This window comes from Tachysurus vachellii, chromosome 16, assembly GCF_030014155.1.
Source record: "Tachysurus vachellii isolate PV-2020 chromosome 16, HZAU_Pvac_v1, whole genome shotgun sequence".
Classification (NCBI taxonomy): Eukaryota; Metazoa; Chordata; class Actinopteri; order Siluriformes; family Bagridae; genus Tachysurus; species Tachysurus vachellii.
The window spans coordinates 8,434,047-8,448,182 of NC_083475.1; the positions used below are offsets into that span (position 1 = coordinate 8,434,047).

General features: G+C 39.1%; 2 protein-coding genes across 7 annotated transcripts in view; both read right to left on the reverse strand.

Annotated features, from left to right (window-relative positions):
* Positions 1-1,115: 1,115 nt before the first annotated feature.
* kcnj8 (potassium inwardly rectifying channel subfamily J member 8) lies at positions 1,116-3,706 on the reverse strand. Its single transcript, XM_060889181.1, has 2 exons — positions 3,065-3,706; positions 1,116-2,409 (listed from the first exon to the last, which is right to left on the reverse strand). Exons 1-2 carry the CDS (start codon positions 3,412-3,414, stop codon positions 1,509-1,511), a joined length of 1,251 nt encoding a protein of 416 aa, XP_060745164.1. The 5' UTR covers positions 3,415-3,706; the 3' UTR covers positions 1,116-1,508.
* Positions 3,707-6,448: 2,742 nt separating this feature from the next.
* Positions 6,449-14,136, reverse strand: part of abcc9 (ATP-binding cassette, sub-family C (CFTR/MRP), member 9) — a 38,443-nt gene continuing 30,755 nt past the window's right edge. For 4 of the 6 annotated variants that reach the window (XM_060889133.1, XM_060889135.1, XM_060889134.1 and 1 more), the window contains exons 35-41: positions 13,848-13,978; positions 13,116-13,194; positions 11,839-11,947; positions 10,776-10,879; positions 10,234-10,367; positions 9,913-9,975; positions 6,449-8,803 (exon numbers count right to left, since the gene is read on the reverse strand). In XM_060889133.1, coding sequence (XP_060745116.1) covers positions 8,666-8,803; positions 9,913-9,975; positions 10,234-10,367; positions 10,776-10,879; positions 11,839-11,947; positions 13,116-13,194; positions 13,848-13,978 — 758 coding nt within the window. In that variant the 3' untranslated portion in view covers positions 6,449-8,665. Of the gene's footprint in view, positions 8,804-9,108; positions 9,289-9,912; positions 9,976-10,233; positions 10,368-10,775; positions 10,880-11,838; positions 11,948-13,115; positions 13,195-13,847; positions 13,979-14,136 lie in introns of all 6 variants that reach the window. The other 2 variants (XM_060889136.1, XM_060889132.1) reach the window with 1 other exon arrangement.

Sequence of the window (14,136 nt, forward strand, 5' to 3'; positions counted from 1 at the left end):
CATTTATCTGAGCATTGTAAGTTATTAAGGGGCATTTTCTGCATACCCATTTGATTAATGTGTAAACAGACTGAATAGCTGTCAAGTTACATTAAAGATGTGTTTGTTTTTTTTGTTTTCAAACTCACTTATGCTGGTCATAAAAAAGAAGTTAATACCAGCTAAGATTACGTTAATACAAATAATGCACATAAAACCTGCTAGATAAATTGAACGGATTCCCATCTGTTCAGAATAAGATGAAAGTTCTGTTTATGGGTTTAAATAACATTTAAATACCACCTTTGAATCTCAAAAACACACTAAAACTGTCTGTTTTTCTCTTCAAACTCACATATGTTTTTTGCCTGCAGCTGGAACATAGCCATGACATCCTATTATAATTATAAATAATTAACCCACAGCTAACTCTTAGCTAATTTTAACATCATAGATACCACCGATTTCTAAGACAGCTAACAATGGTGTATTTTAAATATCATCATAAACAATTGTTTTTTTTTTTCGAGTCTTTTCGAGTCCTTTCGAAGTTTCTTACCTCACCTCCTTCACCTCTGACTGTGATCATTGTTAAAAGCACTATACATATAACACTGAATTGAAATTAAAATAAGCGGCTGCTTATTCAGAATGATAATATGAGAAACCCACAAGATAAAGAGTCTTTGAACCAGAGGCATGTCAAATGACACTTTTGAGCTGTAATTGTATTGTTTATGTTCTCTCTCTCTCTCTCTCTCTCTCTCTCTCTCTCTCTCTCTCTCTCTGTGTGTGTGTGTGTGTGTGTGTGTGTGTGTGTGTGTGTGTGTGTGTGTGTGTAAAAAGATCATGTGCCTTCAAACCTTTGGCCATACAGTGTATATGAGGGTTTTTCAAAAGAGATACACGGTGATACAGCTCCCCCTAGTGGTAGAATATAATCTTTCAGGTCATTGTTTTTAAAATGTCTCAAATTATAGTTTCGTTTGAAACAATATCATGCTTTAATAATAACATTACCACTAATATGCTAAATCAGAACAGTTAAAAGGAGAACTGAAAACACAACAAACAGGACAAAATGATTTATTGAGCATTTCTCATTTATGCACAGAACATTATTAAAATTTCTCAAATAAAGTGTGTACATGATTGTTGACATTACTTCCAATTGTTCGAATATAACAGAATAATAATAATAATAATAATAATAATAATAATAATAATAATAATAATAATAATAATGGACAGTGAAATAGTGCTCTAATAAAACTAAATAGCCATGTAGTGTGAGAGCCAATGACTTTTTCATTGTCACTCTTAATACATAACCATATGTTATTTTTCAATAAGTATATTTTAAATTGATTTGTGTAAACCAGGAAAGGAAGAAAGCAAATAATCAGTTGTTTGTCTTTTACAAAAGTAGTGGTAGAGTTTGACAGAACTATAAGAAGAGGTCCAGTGGAGCAAGACAGGAATAAAGCATCCCTGAACCATTTATTATTCCAACGATGGTCTTGTTCTTGTCATGTGACGGCTACATTCTGCCCCCCTTCAGGAGTGAAGAACTGCACTTTGGGTACAGCTAGAGACAAGTTGTTGCGCTGCATGGAGTTGCTCTTGCGCATGGAGTTGTTGCGGCGCATAGAGTTTCTCTTGCGTAGAGAGTTCTGGTGTGAAAGCTCGCTTTTCTGCATGGTCTGTATGAGGATAGACGGCTTCTCGTCAAGCTCGCGAGCGCTGCAGCTTGGCGTCGGGATCTTCACAGTGTTGCCAAACTTAGAGTAGTCCACCGAGTAAACCCCCTCCTCTTCAGTAACGATAGGAACGAATCGGTGGCCCCACTGGATCTCCTCGGTCACATAAGAAGTGCGTGCCTGTGTGGTGATTCCCGTGGTCTCTACAACACCCTCAAGGATGACTATCACCTCCAGGTCACTGCACTGCAGCTCCATGGCTGACAGGTCATAGAGGGGACTGTCTTTATCAATGGTATGGCAGATGATGAGCGGAGCCAGGAGGAAAATACTGTTGCTAGCCACGGCACTCTCACTTTGGATGTCGATCTGATGTATAGGGATGACCTCGCCCTCAGGTGTGGTGGTCTTGCGCACCACCTGGAGGCGCACAGCTGCATTGATGATCATGCTCTTGCGCAAGTCACCCACGCGGATCATGAAGCACAGGCGGTTGTTGCGCACGGCGATGCAAGCTTGCCGGCTGAAGATGAGTGTCTCAGCACGCCTGTGCGACTGTGCTGTCTTCATGAAGATGCAACCCAACATTACGGCATTGATGATGAGCCCAGCGATGTTCTGCAGGATCAGCACTGTGATAGCTATCGGACACTGCTCAGTAATCATGCGGCCACCGAAGCCTATAGTCACCTGTACCTCTATGGAGAACAGGAAGGCTGAGGTGAAGGACCTGGAAGGGGGAAGATGGTCATATTTAAGAAGATTTTTTTTTTATTTTTATTTTTTTTATGAAGAATGATTTGATAAAGTGCCAATCGCAGAGCAATCTAAAAAAATCATGAATTATTTAGTAATTTTCCACCTTTTAAACTGTTGACAATTGTGATAGTATCTCAAGAGGTACAGTATGCGTTGGTCAGCTCTATTGTAACACATTTAGTATTAAAATAAGATCTCGATTAAAATCTCATTGTGATTTCTTTTGTAACATTTGGGGGGAAAATGGAGGGGAAAAAATACACATTGTGGGCATGCAAATCAGGTACAATAACCTTTGCTACCTATAATTTGTTTTATCAAATTACACATTTGACCTAACTATGGTGCCTCGCAGTTTGTGTTAAAAGCTGATTGATTTGTCCTTAACTGGAATACGCTAAAAGTACTTTATTTACTAAAAAAGGAATCTACTTAGAGTCGGGAAAGTTTTGCTTCCAGAGAAATGTAGAACCCTGAGACTTGCGCACACTTTGCAGTCTGCACCGTGCATCGTGCTTATAATAAACCAATACCCAATAAACAACGTTAAGGCTGTGAGGTGCATCATAATTTTATCATACTTGGTGTGTTGATCAGTAGTTCGTATGTCAAGCACTTGGACTTACTTGACGTTGGTGACACACTGCTCGATGCTGGACAGACGGGTGTGATCCAGGTCTCCATGCCCAAAGGCAACGAGCCACCAGACCATGGCGAACAGCAGCCAACTGCACAGGAAGGTCATGGTGAAGATGACAATCGTAAAGCGCCACTTGAGGTCCACCAGCGTGGTGAAGACGTCCTGCAGGAAGCGGCCCTGCTCGCGGATGTTCTTGTGCGCCAGGTTGCACGCACCGCTCTTGGCAATGAAGCGCGCCTTGTTCACGCGGTCCCTGAACACCGGTTTCCGGGGAGCGCGCGAGGCCAGCGCGGGCATCCCGAACTCTTCGGGAATCATGCTTTTTCTCGGCAGCATCGCTATTCGGCACGTAACCGCCCAGGCGATAACCGTGCATTCAGTTCAGAAAAAAAAAGTAAAAACACACACATGCACACACACACACACACACACACACCGGTCGTCTTACATCCCAGCTGTTTAACCCGGCAAGATGTGTTTGCAACTTTTTTTTCCCCCTCTAAGAAGTCACAAGAGATGCGTGCAAAAAAATTTGCCGCTCGTCACACACTCCAGAGAGGCAGCTCCAAGTCCAGCTCCAGCTGACGTACATCTCAGGGGCGGTCACTGCCCAGTGTACACCGCACAAACCTCTACAGCAAAACAATAAACATCTTCAGCTTACTCTTCTAACTAGATGCTCGGTTATACCCTGAAAAATCCTCTAGGACTTCCTCAAATAAAAAAAAAAAAAAAGAAAGAAAAGTACGGAGGCTTCTTTTTCTAAATCATGCATTTCGCCTGTAATTGTACAACTGGGACTAATGTTATAAATGTCAGTGTATCATAATTCCAATTATACAACAGACCAAAATTTGTTGCTTTGTTTTAAAAGGGTGACAGAAAAGTTGAAATGTAAATCACTTCTTAAATGTGCCCAGCAGGGGGCGACATAATTCACTCTCGCCTTTCAAGTTAAGGCAAATCAAGAAGCTTCCAGGCTTGAGAATTGTACTCTAGTGTTTTCTAATTGTATCCCAAGACAAATAATTAGTAGTTTCTTCAGTAACTGCTTTCTTCTGGCTTAAGTTCTGGGAGCTTGAGGCAATGATGTGGTGTGATACAGGAACAGACCCTGGATAGAACATATCAGTCTATTGCAAGGCATCACATACATTCACACCTTGAAGCAATTTAACCAGTGCACTTACTGACATGTATTGGGAGGTGTAAGACCAGGGAGAATGGACACACATAGTCATCTAACCAACATGTAGCAACAAAACCCTTTGTTTCTCAAGTCTGTAGAAGTTTCTGGCGAGTTTGCAAGCTGTAAGGTGGCAACTCTATCTGCTGCACAAATTTGTTACCCAACATCTCAGAATATTGCAAATTAACACATACATGTAATTTTAGTACAAGTGTGTTTGTGGGAACCTTTGGAACTCTTAAACTTCAACATCACTAAGGATACAGCTACATGATTCTTGATGAAATAGCAATGAAATATTTGGTCCAGAATTGAGATAACAATTCTCACTCAGGGTTCCTTTACTGATTTTGTAGAACAAATCTATCATTCATCCAAATTCTGAAACCCTTATCCTACATCGGATAAGAGTATTCCAGTGGACTCAAGGCACATGGAAGCACCAGGGATGGGGTGCCAAACCATCACAGCTCACATTCAATCACATCATGGACATTTTAGGGATACCAATCAGCACACAAACTCTACACACAAGGAGGTAGCAGGAATTGAACCCCTAATCCCAGAGGCACAAGGTAATCATGTTAACCACTAGAAGATATTTGTGGATGATTAGTGCTAAGAACTAGTCCCAAATTGAAAAGGTCACATTTCCCCACCACTTTTTAATATGGCTGATTTTGTCACCACCTTTTAACTGAGTGTCTGTTAATATGTATCATGTCATAATACATATTTTAAATCTATTAAAATTTCTATCATGACATCGGTTTTATCCCTAACCACTGTGAGGATAAAACGTTCACCAAAAGTGAACATAATTTTAAATTCAGCAACAATTCAACTTCTGCACATCTAACTCGTCTCCCAAATCAACTAACCATCCCTCAAAACCAGTTTTATTCCAGCCTGTTACTAAGATTCTCACTAAGTCTCAATTTTGACTGTTAATCCCTTAATCACATAACCAGAGATCATTTTAGGCAGATGTGGGATCACTCAAAAACTTCCAGTTTAACCTGCTCATGTATGCAGATTTCCATGACGGATGCACCTCCTCTCCCATTTTTTAAACATCCTTTTCAAGTAACCCATCCAAATAATGTGGACTATTCCACAGCTCACATGTCCAACCAAGAAGTTGCTTCATCCATATTTCCTTAGAAATTGGGATAGGTAAAAAAAAAAGACCAGTACTGATGCATTAATTGATAGAGACAATTGACCGATCACTTTGGATAAAGCCGTCTGCCAAATGCAGTCAATGTAAATGTGAAATGTAAATGTTATTCAGAACAGCAGACAGTTTTTCTAAATTGCTGCAGATTTGGGCCAAGACATACGGTCAGAACTACATTACATGTGCCTCCACTTGAAAGATGAACAATCCTGTGCTTTAAGTTCACCTTTTCCAAGAACTTTACCTCAGAAAAGCACAAAACATATCACTAAAAATACTGAACACTTTTGGCCCCAACAATCATGAAAAAATGTTCCTGAGGGACTGAAAATCTTGTTTTCAAAGATATTGTTGCATGTCACTTCAGTTAGCTCAGTTAACTAACTGGCTGATTGTTTGCTTGTTTTTCCAGTTTACCTTTTTAAATTTTATGTTTTAAAAGTGGGGGGCACGGTGGCTTAGTGGTTAGCACGTTCTCCTCACACCTCCAGGGTCGGGGTTCGATTCCCGCCTCCACCTTGTGTGTGTGGAGTTTGCATGTTCTCCCCTTGCCTCGGGGGTTTCCTCCGGGTACTCCAGTTTCCTCCCCCGGTCTAAAGACATGCATGGTAGGTTGATTGGCATCTCTGGAAAATTGTCCCTAGTGCGTGAGTGAATGAGAGTGTGTGTGTGTGCCCTGCGATGGGTTGGCACGCCGTCCAGGGCGTATCCTGCCTTGATGCCCGATGATGCCTGAGATGGCACAAGCTCCCCGTGACCCGAGGTAGTTCGGATAAGCGGTAGAAGATGAATGAATGAATGTTTTAAAAGTTAAGGTCTAAATTCCACCACAATCACTGAAAATTCCAAGTCACACATCTTCAATCTGGGAAATATGAATCAGGAATCGTAGATTTCTTTCAGATTTTTGATTCTGAATGAATATCAGTTAACTTGCTCTGATTTCTATATTCTGTGCTTTTTAGATTTCACAATGCAAAGATACACAATTGTACAATGGCCTCACTGCAGATTTTATTCAATTGTACAAAAAAACAGTAGGCAAACAGTATACTGTTAAATGTTTATGCTGTTAACAGTAATTACATATGTACATTTAAGACATTTCAGCACAAAATGCTTGTAAGAAATATTGCATAACATTGTGATTCTGCACAACACGGTGCATCATATGAAAATACATATAAATACACGTGAGTAAGGCCAACATCCTTGGTGAAAGCAGTATTCGTCATATGAAGTGTGTCTGTTATGATCGGACACAGTGAGTGTTCAGTGTCCCGGCAGACTTTGGCACGAAATACCACTGTATGATAAATATTAGAGCCAAAGGAGGGGGTGTGATTTGCTTTGTGAAGAAGAAACACTGCTCTATAAAAAAAATCTGCTGGCTGTAAAAGGATCCATAGAAGAGCTATAACAGTTCATTTGGCCTAACAAAACAAAGTAGAGCGTGGTCCACACTACAGTTCAGAGGAGGAACAGTGGTAGGCAAATGGATCACATTTTACAAATCCCTTGGCTAGATCAGATTTTGTCAGCAGTAATATAAAAAATAAAATCCAATATTAAACACACACAAAAAAAAACACGCGCACACACACACTAGGCCAGAGTTGAGTCTGAAGTTTATGTCTCGTGGGAGTAAAGCAGAACAGCTGGGCTTGTATCCATTGTTGGATAATCATGACGATGGGTCACTGCTCATCAGTTCTACTGTTATACTGAGTGGTGGGAAAACTTCTGACATTCAAACCTCTTTGGTGATTCACACTTATGATGACATAAAATCTACTGAACCCTAGATGATTCTATCACACGGTCCTGGCGTAAACTCCTTGATCTTGTAACTGTGCACATTTCCCACTGCATTACTTTCTGAATATTGACTCGGTAAGTCAGAGTAGTTACTGAATATTATGCTGTAAGATTATTAAAATGCCCAAGGGTTTATGGGCTTAAGGTCACAGCACAGTTGTTGGAGTATAGAGGTGTGAAATGGTGTGACGCACCTGGGCTAAAGATGTTAGGAAGGCATTGTGAGTAGGTGTTAAGTGGTGTCTTGCTCTGTTATAACTGTTCCAGAGTTTCACAGCACAGAAGGCATCTTTTATACAACTCCCAAGAAACACAAGCACTTGACCACTTGGCCACCAATAGCCAGGAGTCTGAAAGATACCTCCTGTCTGATGGTGTTGTACTCGGTAGAGAAGCATTAGCCTATGTATATATATATATATATATATATATATATATATATATATATATATATATATATATATATATAGAGAGAGAGAGAGAGAGAGAGAGAGAGAGAGAGAGAGAGAGAGGGAAGAGAGCAAGAGAGCATCTTCTCCATGTGATGAGTAAGTAGCAGTCAGAAAAGGTGTAGTCAGTGAGTAGCTGTTTGTTTCTTGTAACTAAATAAAGAAAAACTAATAGTAAATGATTAATCATTTCCCTTGTTTTTACAAATGTTTTCTATCTAAAATGTACACATCTAGGATCATCCACACAGTTGAAATGTCCAAAATCCAGTTATTCTGGCTTTACAGTTTATACTGCCTATAGAACAGGAAAAAAAAATAAAATAAGGCTTGTCAAAGATCTCAGCTAGAAATCACTGTGTGGAACATATATGCAAGTGACAATGAAGAATAAAAGCAAAGACAATCATAAGAGAGGTAAACAAATAACAAATTTAGTTTCAGCAATCAGGCAAAAAAAAAGCTCATAAACATACAGCTCAATTACTTACTCACATTCGTAATTCGTTACAACGAGCCATAATGTACGTCCGGATTGTTACAGGAAATTGATATAGGATAGTTTCTTGATACAAAAAATATTTTGCATAGTAATTTGTGCCTCTGTAGTGCTAAGAAGTGTCCCTTCATTATCCAGAGTAAAATTCAGCAATGCACATCAGACAGACAGGTTGTGTCAGCGCTCAGGTCTGCTGACAACTGCTTACAGTGTTAGTACCAGTTAATACAGTATACTGTATACAGCTGCTATTCCTACCATTAACTTAATGTAAAAAATAAGCATAAACCAGAAGAAAGAATCAAACACTGCAGTTATGTAATGTATATTAATAAAAGGTCAAAGGCATAGGCAGACTGGAAAATCTGCCAGTTTATAAAATAAGAAACAACTCCTTCCTTCCTTGTATTTCAGCAGTGTGTGTGTGTGTGTGTGTATATCGATGAATGTGTTTACATGTCTGCTTTGACGAAGGAGGCGAACATGCCGTCCTCCTGCTCCATCAGTGCCTCTGGTTTCCCGTACTCGAGTATGTTCCCTCTCTTCATTACGATCACAAGATCAGCTGTCAGGATAGTGTGAACCCGGTGCTGTGGAGAAACACACACACACACACACACACACACGCAAACATGAGTGTACACATATTCACATATGTAGACATAAACACTCACATGCTGTTATGAGCATAGTAATTAATTAAGAGTCAAAAATCTGCTAAGTGGATGTTTCTGTAGATCACACGGTGATGGTGACAAATTTGACAAGACATATAATTTTTGGCCCCTGCACCATAAGAAAGAATAAGTTAGTATCACTGAGCCAAATGGGGCCTGGAGTTATTCAAGGTCTCTCAAACTGAAATGGCACACAGAAGAGTCATAGGATTACCAACCAGGCTGCTGGGACGTGGCTGTGGCCATAGCCAGTGGTGGGGCTACTTGTGTGTGCGCACTAGGGTACTGAACAGGCTGTCCTCCTGCGCTAACAGGTTTGCAGCGCTGTCACACTCCACCAGAATCCCAGAGGAAAAGACCAGCACCTGCTCCGCCTCCACTATGGAGGAGACCAGATGCTGTGCCACAGGAAGACAGAGAGAAAAGAAAGAAAGAAAAAAGAACAGTGTGTGTGTGTGTGTGAATGAGAGAGAGAGAAAGCGTGAGAGAGAGAGCGAGAGAGAGAGAGAGAGAGAGAGATAGACAGACAAACAGGCAGAAATGAGAAAGTGGATGAGGATAGGAAAATGGCAGAAAGGAAAGCCATGGAAATACCACGTTTTCAGCCCTTTACAAGGCTACAGTTTTTTCTGTATTGTTTCTTTTTTATTTAAAAAAAAATTAAATAAAAAAATATATTAAAATATATTTATTGCACTTAAATTTGTTATTATTTACCCCAGCTGTTTACACAGCACTGAAGTTTTTTATAGGCTGTTACTGATCAGCATCTTTTTCTCTTCATTATTTTGATGCTTTCTGAGAAGGACAAGTAATCTTATATGAATATTATGAAATGCAATCAAAGACCTTGAAGCTTGCATTTCAGGACAAAAATAGATTAGAGGAAGTAAAAGAAGTAGGCAAGAGCCAGAAAGGAAAGTGTTAAGCTTGTGAGCATTAAAAACCTCCCCTTGTTATTTTCTGATAAGAATTCGAAGATGTTCGTGGTAACAGATGTGTTTTAGATAAAGCAAACTTACTGCTATGGTGACGACTGTGCGGTCAGAAAATGCTGTCATCACGACCTTCTGCAAAATGTTCTCCTGTGAAAGGAAGCATACACAGAATGTCTGGGACTGCCAGATGAAAATGTAATGACTCTGTGTAAACTATTTGATGAAGAACACTCAGTGAGATATTTAATGCCCAATAAATCTTACACTCAAAAACCAAAGAACAAATGTAGGCTCCTTTTAATTGGAACTATAAAACGTTATCAGGAAAACAGTCTACGTTTGTATGTTTGGCTCAGTGGAATAAAAGAAACAGAGCGTTTTTTTTTTAGTTTTTGTTTTTTTTACCGTTGCCATGTCGATGGATGCTGTCGCCTCATCCATAATGAGGATGCTGCTCTTACGAACAAAGGCTCTGGCGAGGCAGAAGAGTTGCCGCTGACCCACGCTGAAGTTCTCTCCTCCTTCGGTTACTATGGCATCTGTAATGGTTTTAATGGAAGTATGGCACTGAAGTCATATGTGTATAAATAAATTGAGATTATTTACAGCTAATAATAAGAAGGCTCATATATTAGTACATCATTAGCCTTTGCAATTTTGACCCTAAAAGCAACCAGTGAAAAAAAATGACTTACATTTCTCACTAGCAAACATCTACAAAATGACCTCTATCACTTTTCAATATTTAAATGTTTACATTTCAGAATGACCAAGATCCATTCAGAGTAAGTTGTACTGTACAGTAGAGACATCAGTGAAAGGGTTAAACCAAATCTAAAATAGTAATTATTATTTTATTTGAAACCTTCGCTCTTACTCAGAAGGGAATTTTAGACATTTCAGAACGCATCCTGTAACACTGTCAAGCTTTAAAGTTTTTTCCATACCCAGTCCTCCTGGGAGTGTTTTGACCATATTCTTTAGCTGGGCAATTTCTAGAGCCTCCCAAAGCCTGTCATCAGTACAGCTGCATTCTGGATCCAGGTTAAAACTGAAGAGACATAGACACAGAAAAAAACAAGGATGAGCAAACAAACATGTTATATAGCTGTACCGAAGCTAAAAAATGGCAGTATTCATCTCCAGTGCTGGAAAGAGACACACTGCATGACCATAAGAGGCAATGGCAGTGAGTCTGGCTTCACTCCACTGACCTCCTGTTCTTGAAGAGCACAAGGGAAAACTCTTTCTACCACGCATTACTGTCTTTATCACTGAACTGCATTTCCCACTGAATGCTTTGTGAAAGTCCTGCCATGGCATCCTGGACTCATCACTGCAGTCTAAATCAGTTCTATGCTATATTAACACAACGCCTCCAGGGACTGACGAGCTGTTGGTGCTATTAGCTCTGCCTCATGTAAACCATCACAATCGCTTTTCAGATAAATCCAATGAAAGAAAGCAGTGATAGTGAGAGAGAGTCTGTGTCTCCTTAAATGACCTTAAATGAAAACAATGCTTGGTTGTCTGTGTGTCAATAAAGCAAACTAAAGATGAGAATGATTATGTGTGGATTTCAGTGTGATAAAGTTCTAAGCAGATAAAGTTTCCAAAAAAAAAAAGAGAACGTTAATCTAAGTTTAAGTTTGACATATGATATAAATCCTAAAATTAAGATTTTTTTCTCCTTGATACTTATATATTTACTTCCTTGAAATATGTTTATCATCAAGATCATCTTTTATTTTAAATGAAAACTTTTTATCCCAAGTTTCTGCTTTCCGCTAAACTTTTCTCCTTATCTGATAAGGAAGTTGGTGTTTATTATTTTTGGTCTTGTGTGGTTGAGTTCAATAGATCCTTAGCTGATTCTTTCAGGGAGAAGCGGAAAGGGAGAATGAAGAGTGTATGTGTATATCTGAATGTGTATAATCTGTGTGTGTGTGTGTTTGTGTGTGTGTGTGTGTGTGTGTGTGTGTGTGTGTGTGTTTGTGTGTGTGTTCACACCGAATGGAGCCACTGAACAGCACTGGATCTTGAAGAATGATGGATAACCGGGATCTCAGAGTATGCAGGGGCAGCTTGCAGATATCAATGCCATCAATAATGATCTTTCCTGATTAAAAAAAACAATAACACGCCAACATTGTTTATATTTACAAACTGTGGTTCCGTTTGGGAAAAAACTTCAGTTTTTCAGTCATTAGAACCATAATAAAATGACTATTAACCTATGACCCTAAATATAATGTGTATATTGTCAATGCATACACTGTATGAACATTAGAAGGAAAACAGTTACTTTTGCTAACAGAGAGACTCAGACGGTCAATGTGTATTTAATAGAACAGAATACGCCAGAATCTGGAGAGATAATATTGAATCATCCTTCTGCTTCTGCAGTGTCTAAATTTTGAAGTGGAAAGTTGGAAATATGTACTGTTAAATCATTCACACTTCTCATTTTAGCTTTATATGGACACACTGTGAGTGTGTGCTTATTCAATCTCAAGTTTAAGACGTTTCATTGAGCACTGGTCATGCTCAGAAAAATGGATTGGGTGTGTTTTTTTTTTTGGATTTGGCCACATTAAAAGTCTTAACTCAGTGACCTGCAGAAAAGGAACAACCTACAGTACTTAAATAATGTACAGCAAGATTATTACGAACAATGAACTGCATAAAGTATTTCCATTATTTCTTTATGTTTATAATAGTGCTTTATGTTTGTTGATGTTCTCTTTTATTGACTTGCTCCTAAGCTGAGTAATCTCAATGAGCTTAAAGTGTGGCTGCTTTACAGAAAAACAAAAATCAAAAGATGGTATGACATGTACTAGAGGCAATGTCTAAAACGACTGTAAGTCTCAACAAGGCTCATCTAAAGTGCCCGAGTGCTCTAAAAGCTAATGCTTCGACATGGCATCATTGTTGCCTGTCAAAGTGACAGAACCCATAAGCAGTGCAGTATAAACACAGGAAAGAAAAAAAAATAAAAGCAGAAATGTTTCTGAGGCTGGGTAAAGAATCTGTGTAAGTCAAGACGAAGTACCAATAAGTAACTTAAATAAATCCTTAAACTAATTGGAATCCTTAAACTAAAACTAAACTGGAGATGAGTTGAAAGCACACTCAGATCTAGAAATCTAGTGGCTCTCAGCCTACAAATACTGTCCTACTTATGGAAGGAATTATATCATATTCAAAATGACAGAGCTCTTTAATTCCCTACGGAAGAATACACTACTGGAAGGCACTTAGGAAGAAATACAAGGAGGCTTCACCTTCAAAAACATCCACCATATTGAAAAAGGCCAGAGACAATGAGGATTTTCCACTGCCTGTCCTCCCACAAATGCCCACCTGGGGGGGAAAGAAAGAGCAAACAGAGAGAGAGAGAGAGAGAGAGAGAGAGAGAGAGAGAGAGAGAGAGAGAGAGAGAGAGAGACAAAATAAAGTTACCATGTGCCAGCCTTATCCAGCCACACTCTTTCATTTTCCAGACTGCTGATATAAACCAGAAAGGTCTTTGTGTAAATAATATGCTTGCCTATTACCTACACATCAGAACATGACGGCTGGGTAAGTGTTTTATGCGGGGCTCGAAGATATATTGTATAACTGGGGCATGGTACTGATCAAAGTGATGAGACATATGAAAAGGTGAACCTGTGGATGTCAAGGCCATGAGGAAATAAACACTGTCGTGAGAAAACCGCCAGCTGGGTGATGAAGTGGAGTCTGTTTCATTAACATGTCACTTTTAATTCCAACTGAACGTGGTCAATTTCAACACTAATACAATATGTTTCTTTATACTTAAGAATGAATTTGTGGTGGGTGGCTAATGTACGTTTATTAAAACAGTTGTATGTAGGTGGGATTTCATAGAATACATTTATATAGGCCCTAAAGTATGAATATTTATATTTTGATATAAACCTGTCATAAGGTAGGAGCAGTATCTTAAATCATTTTAAACCATGCTATCTTGTCATTAATTGAAACAAACGTACCTTTTCACCAGGATTGATGAAAGCATTGACATGTTTAAGAACAGGTTTCAGTATGAGGTCGTATCTCACACACAAGTCCTGGATCTTAATTTCACCATGTTGAGGCCAGTCCTCTGGAACCTGGGAGACATCTGTTGTCAAAAATGGGACACAGACAGACAAGGTAAGACCTCTCTCATCTTTTCTCAAAAGACCTTTTAGTCTTTAAGTTAAAGATTTAGGTTTAAATGTATAAGAAGTAGGGAAGTGTGCTAAACGGTGCCTAAAACTGTCTGTTTACAACAAGATA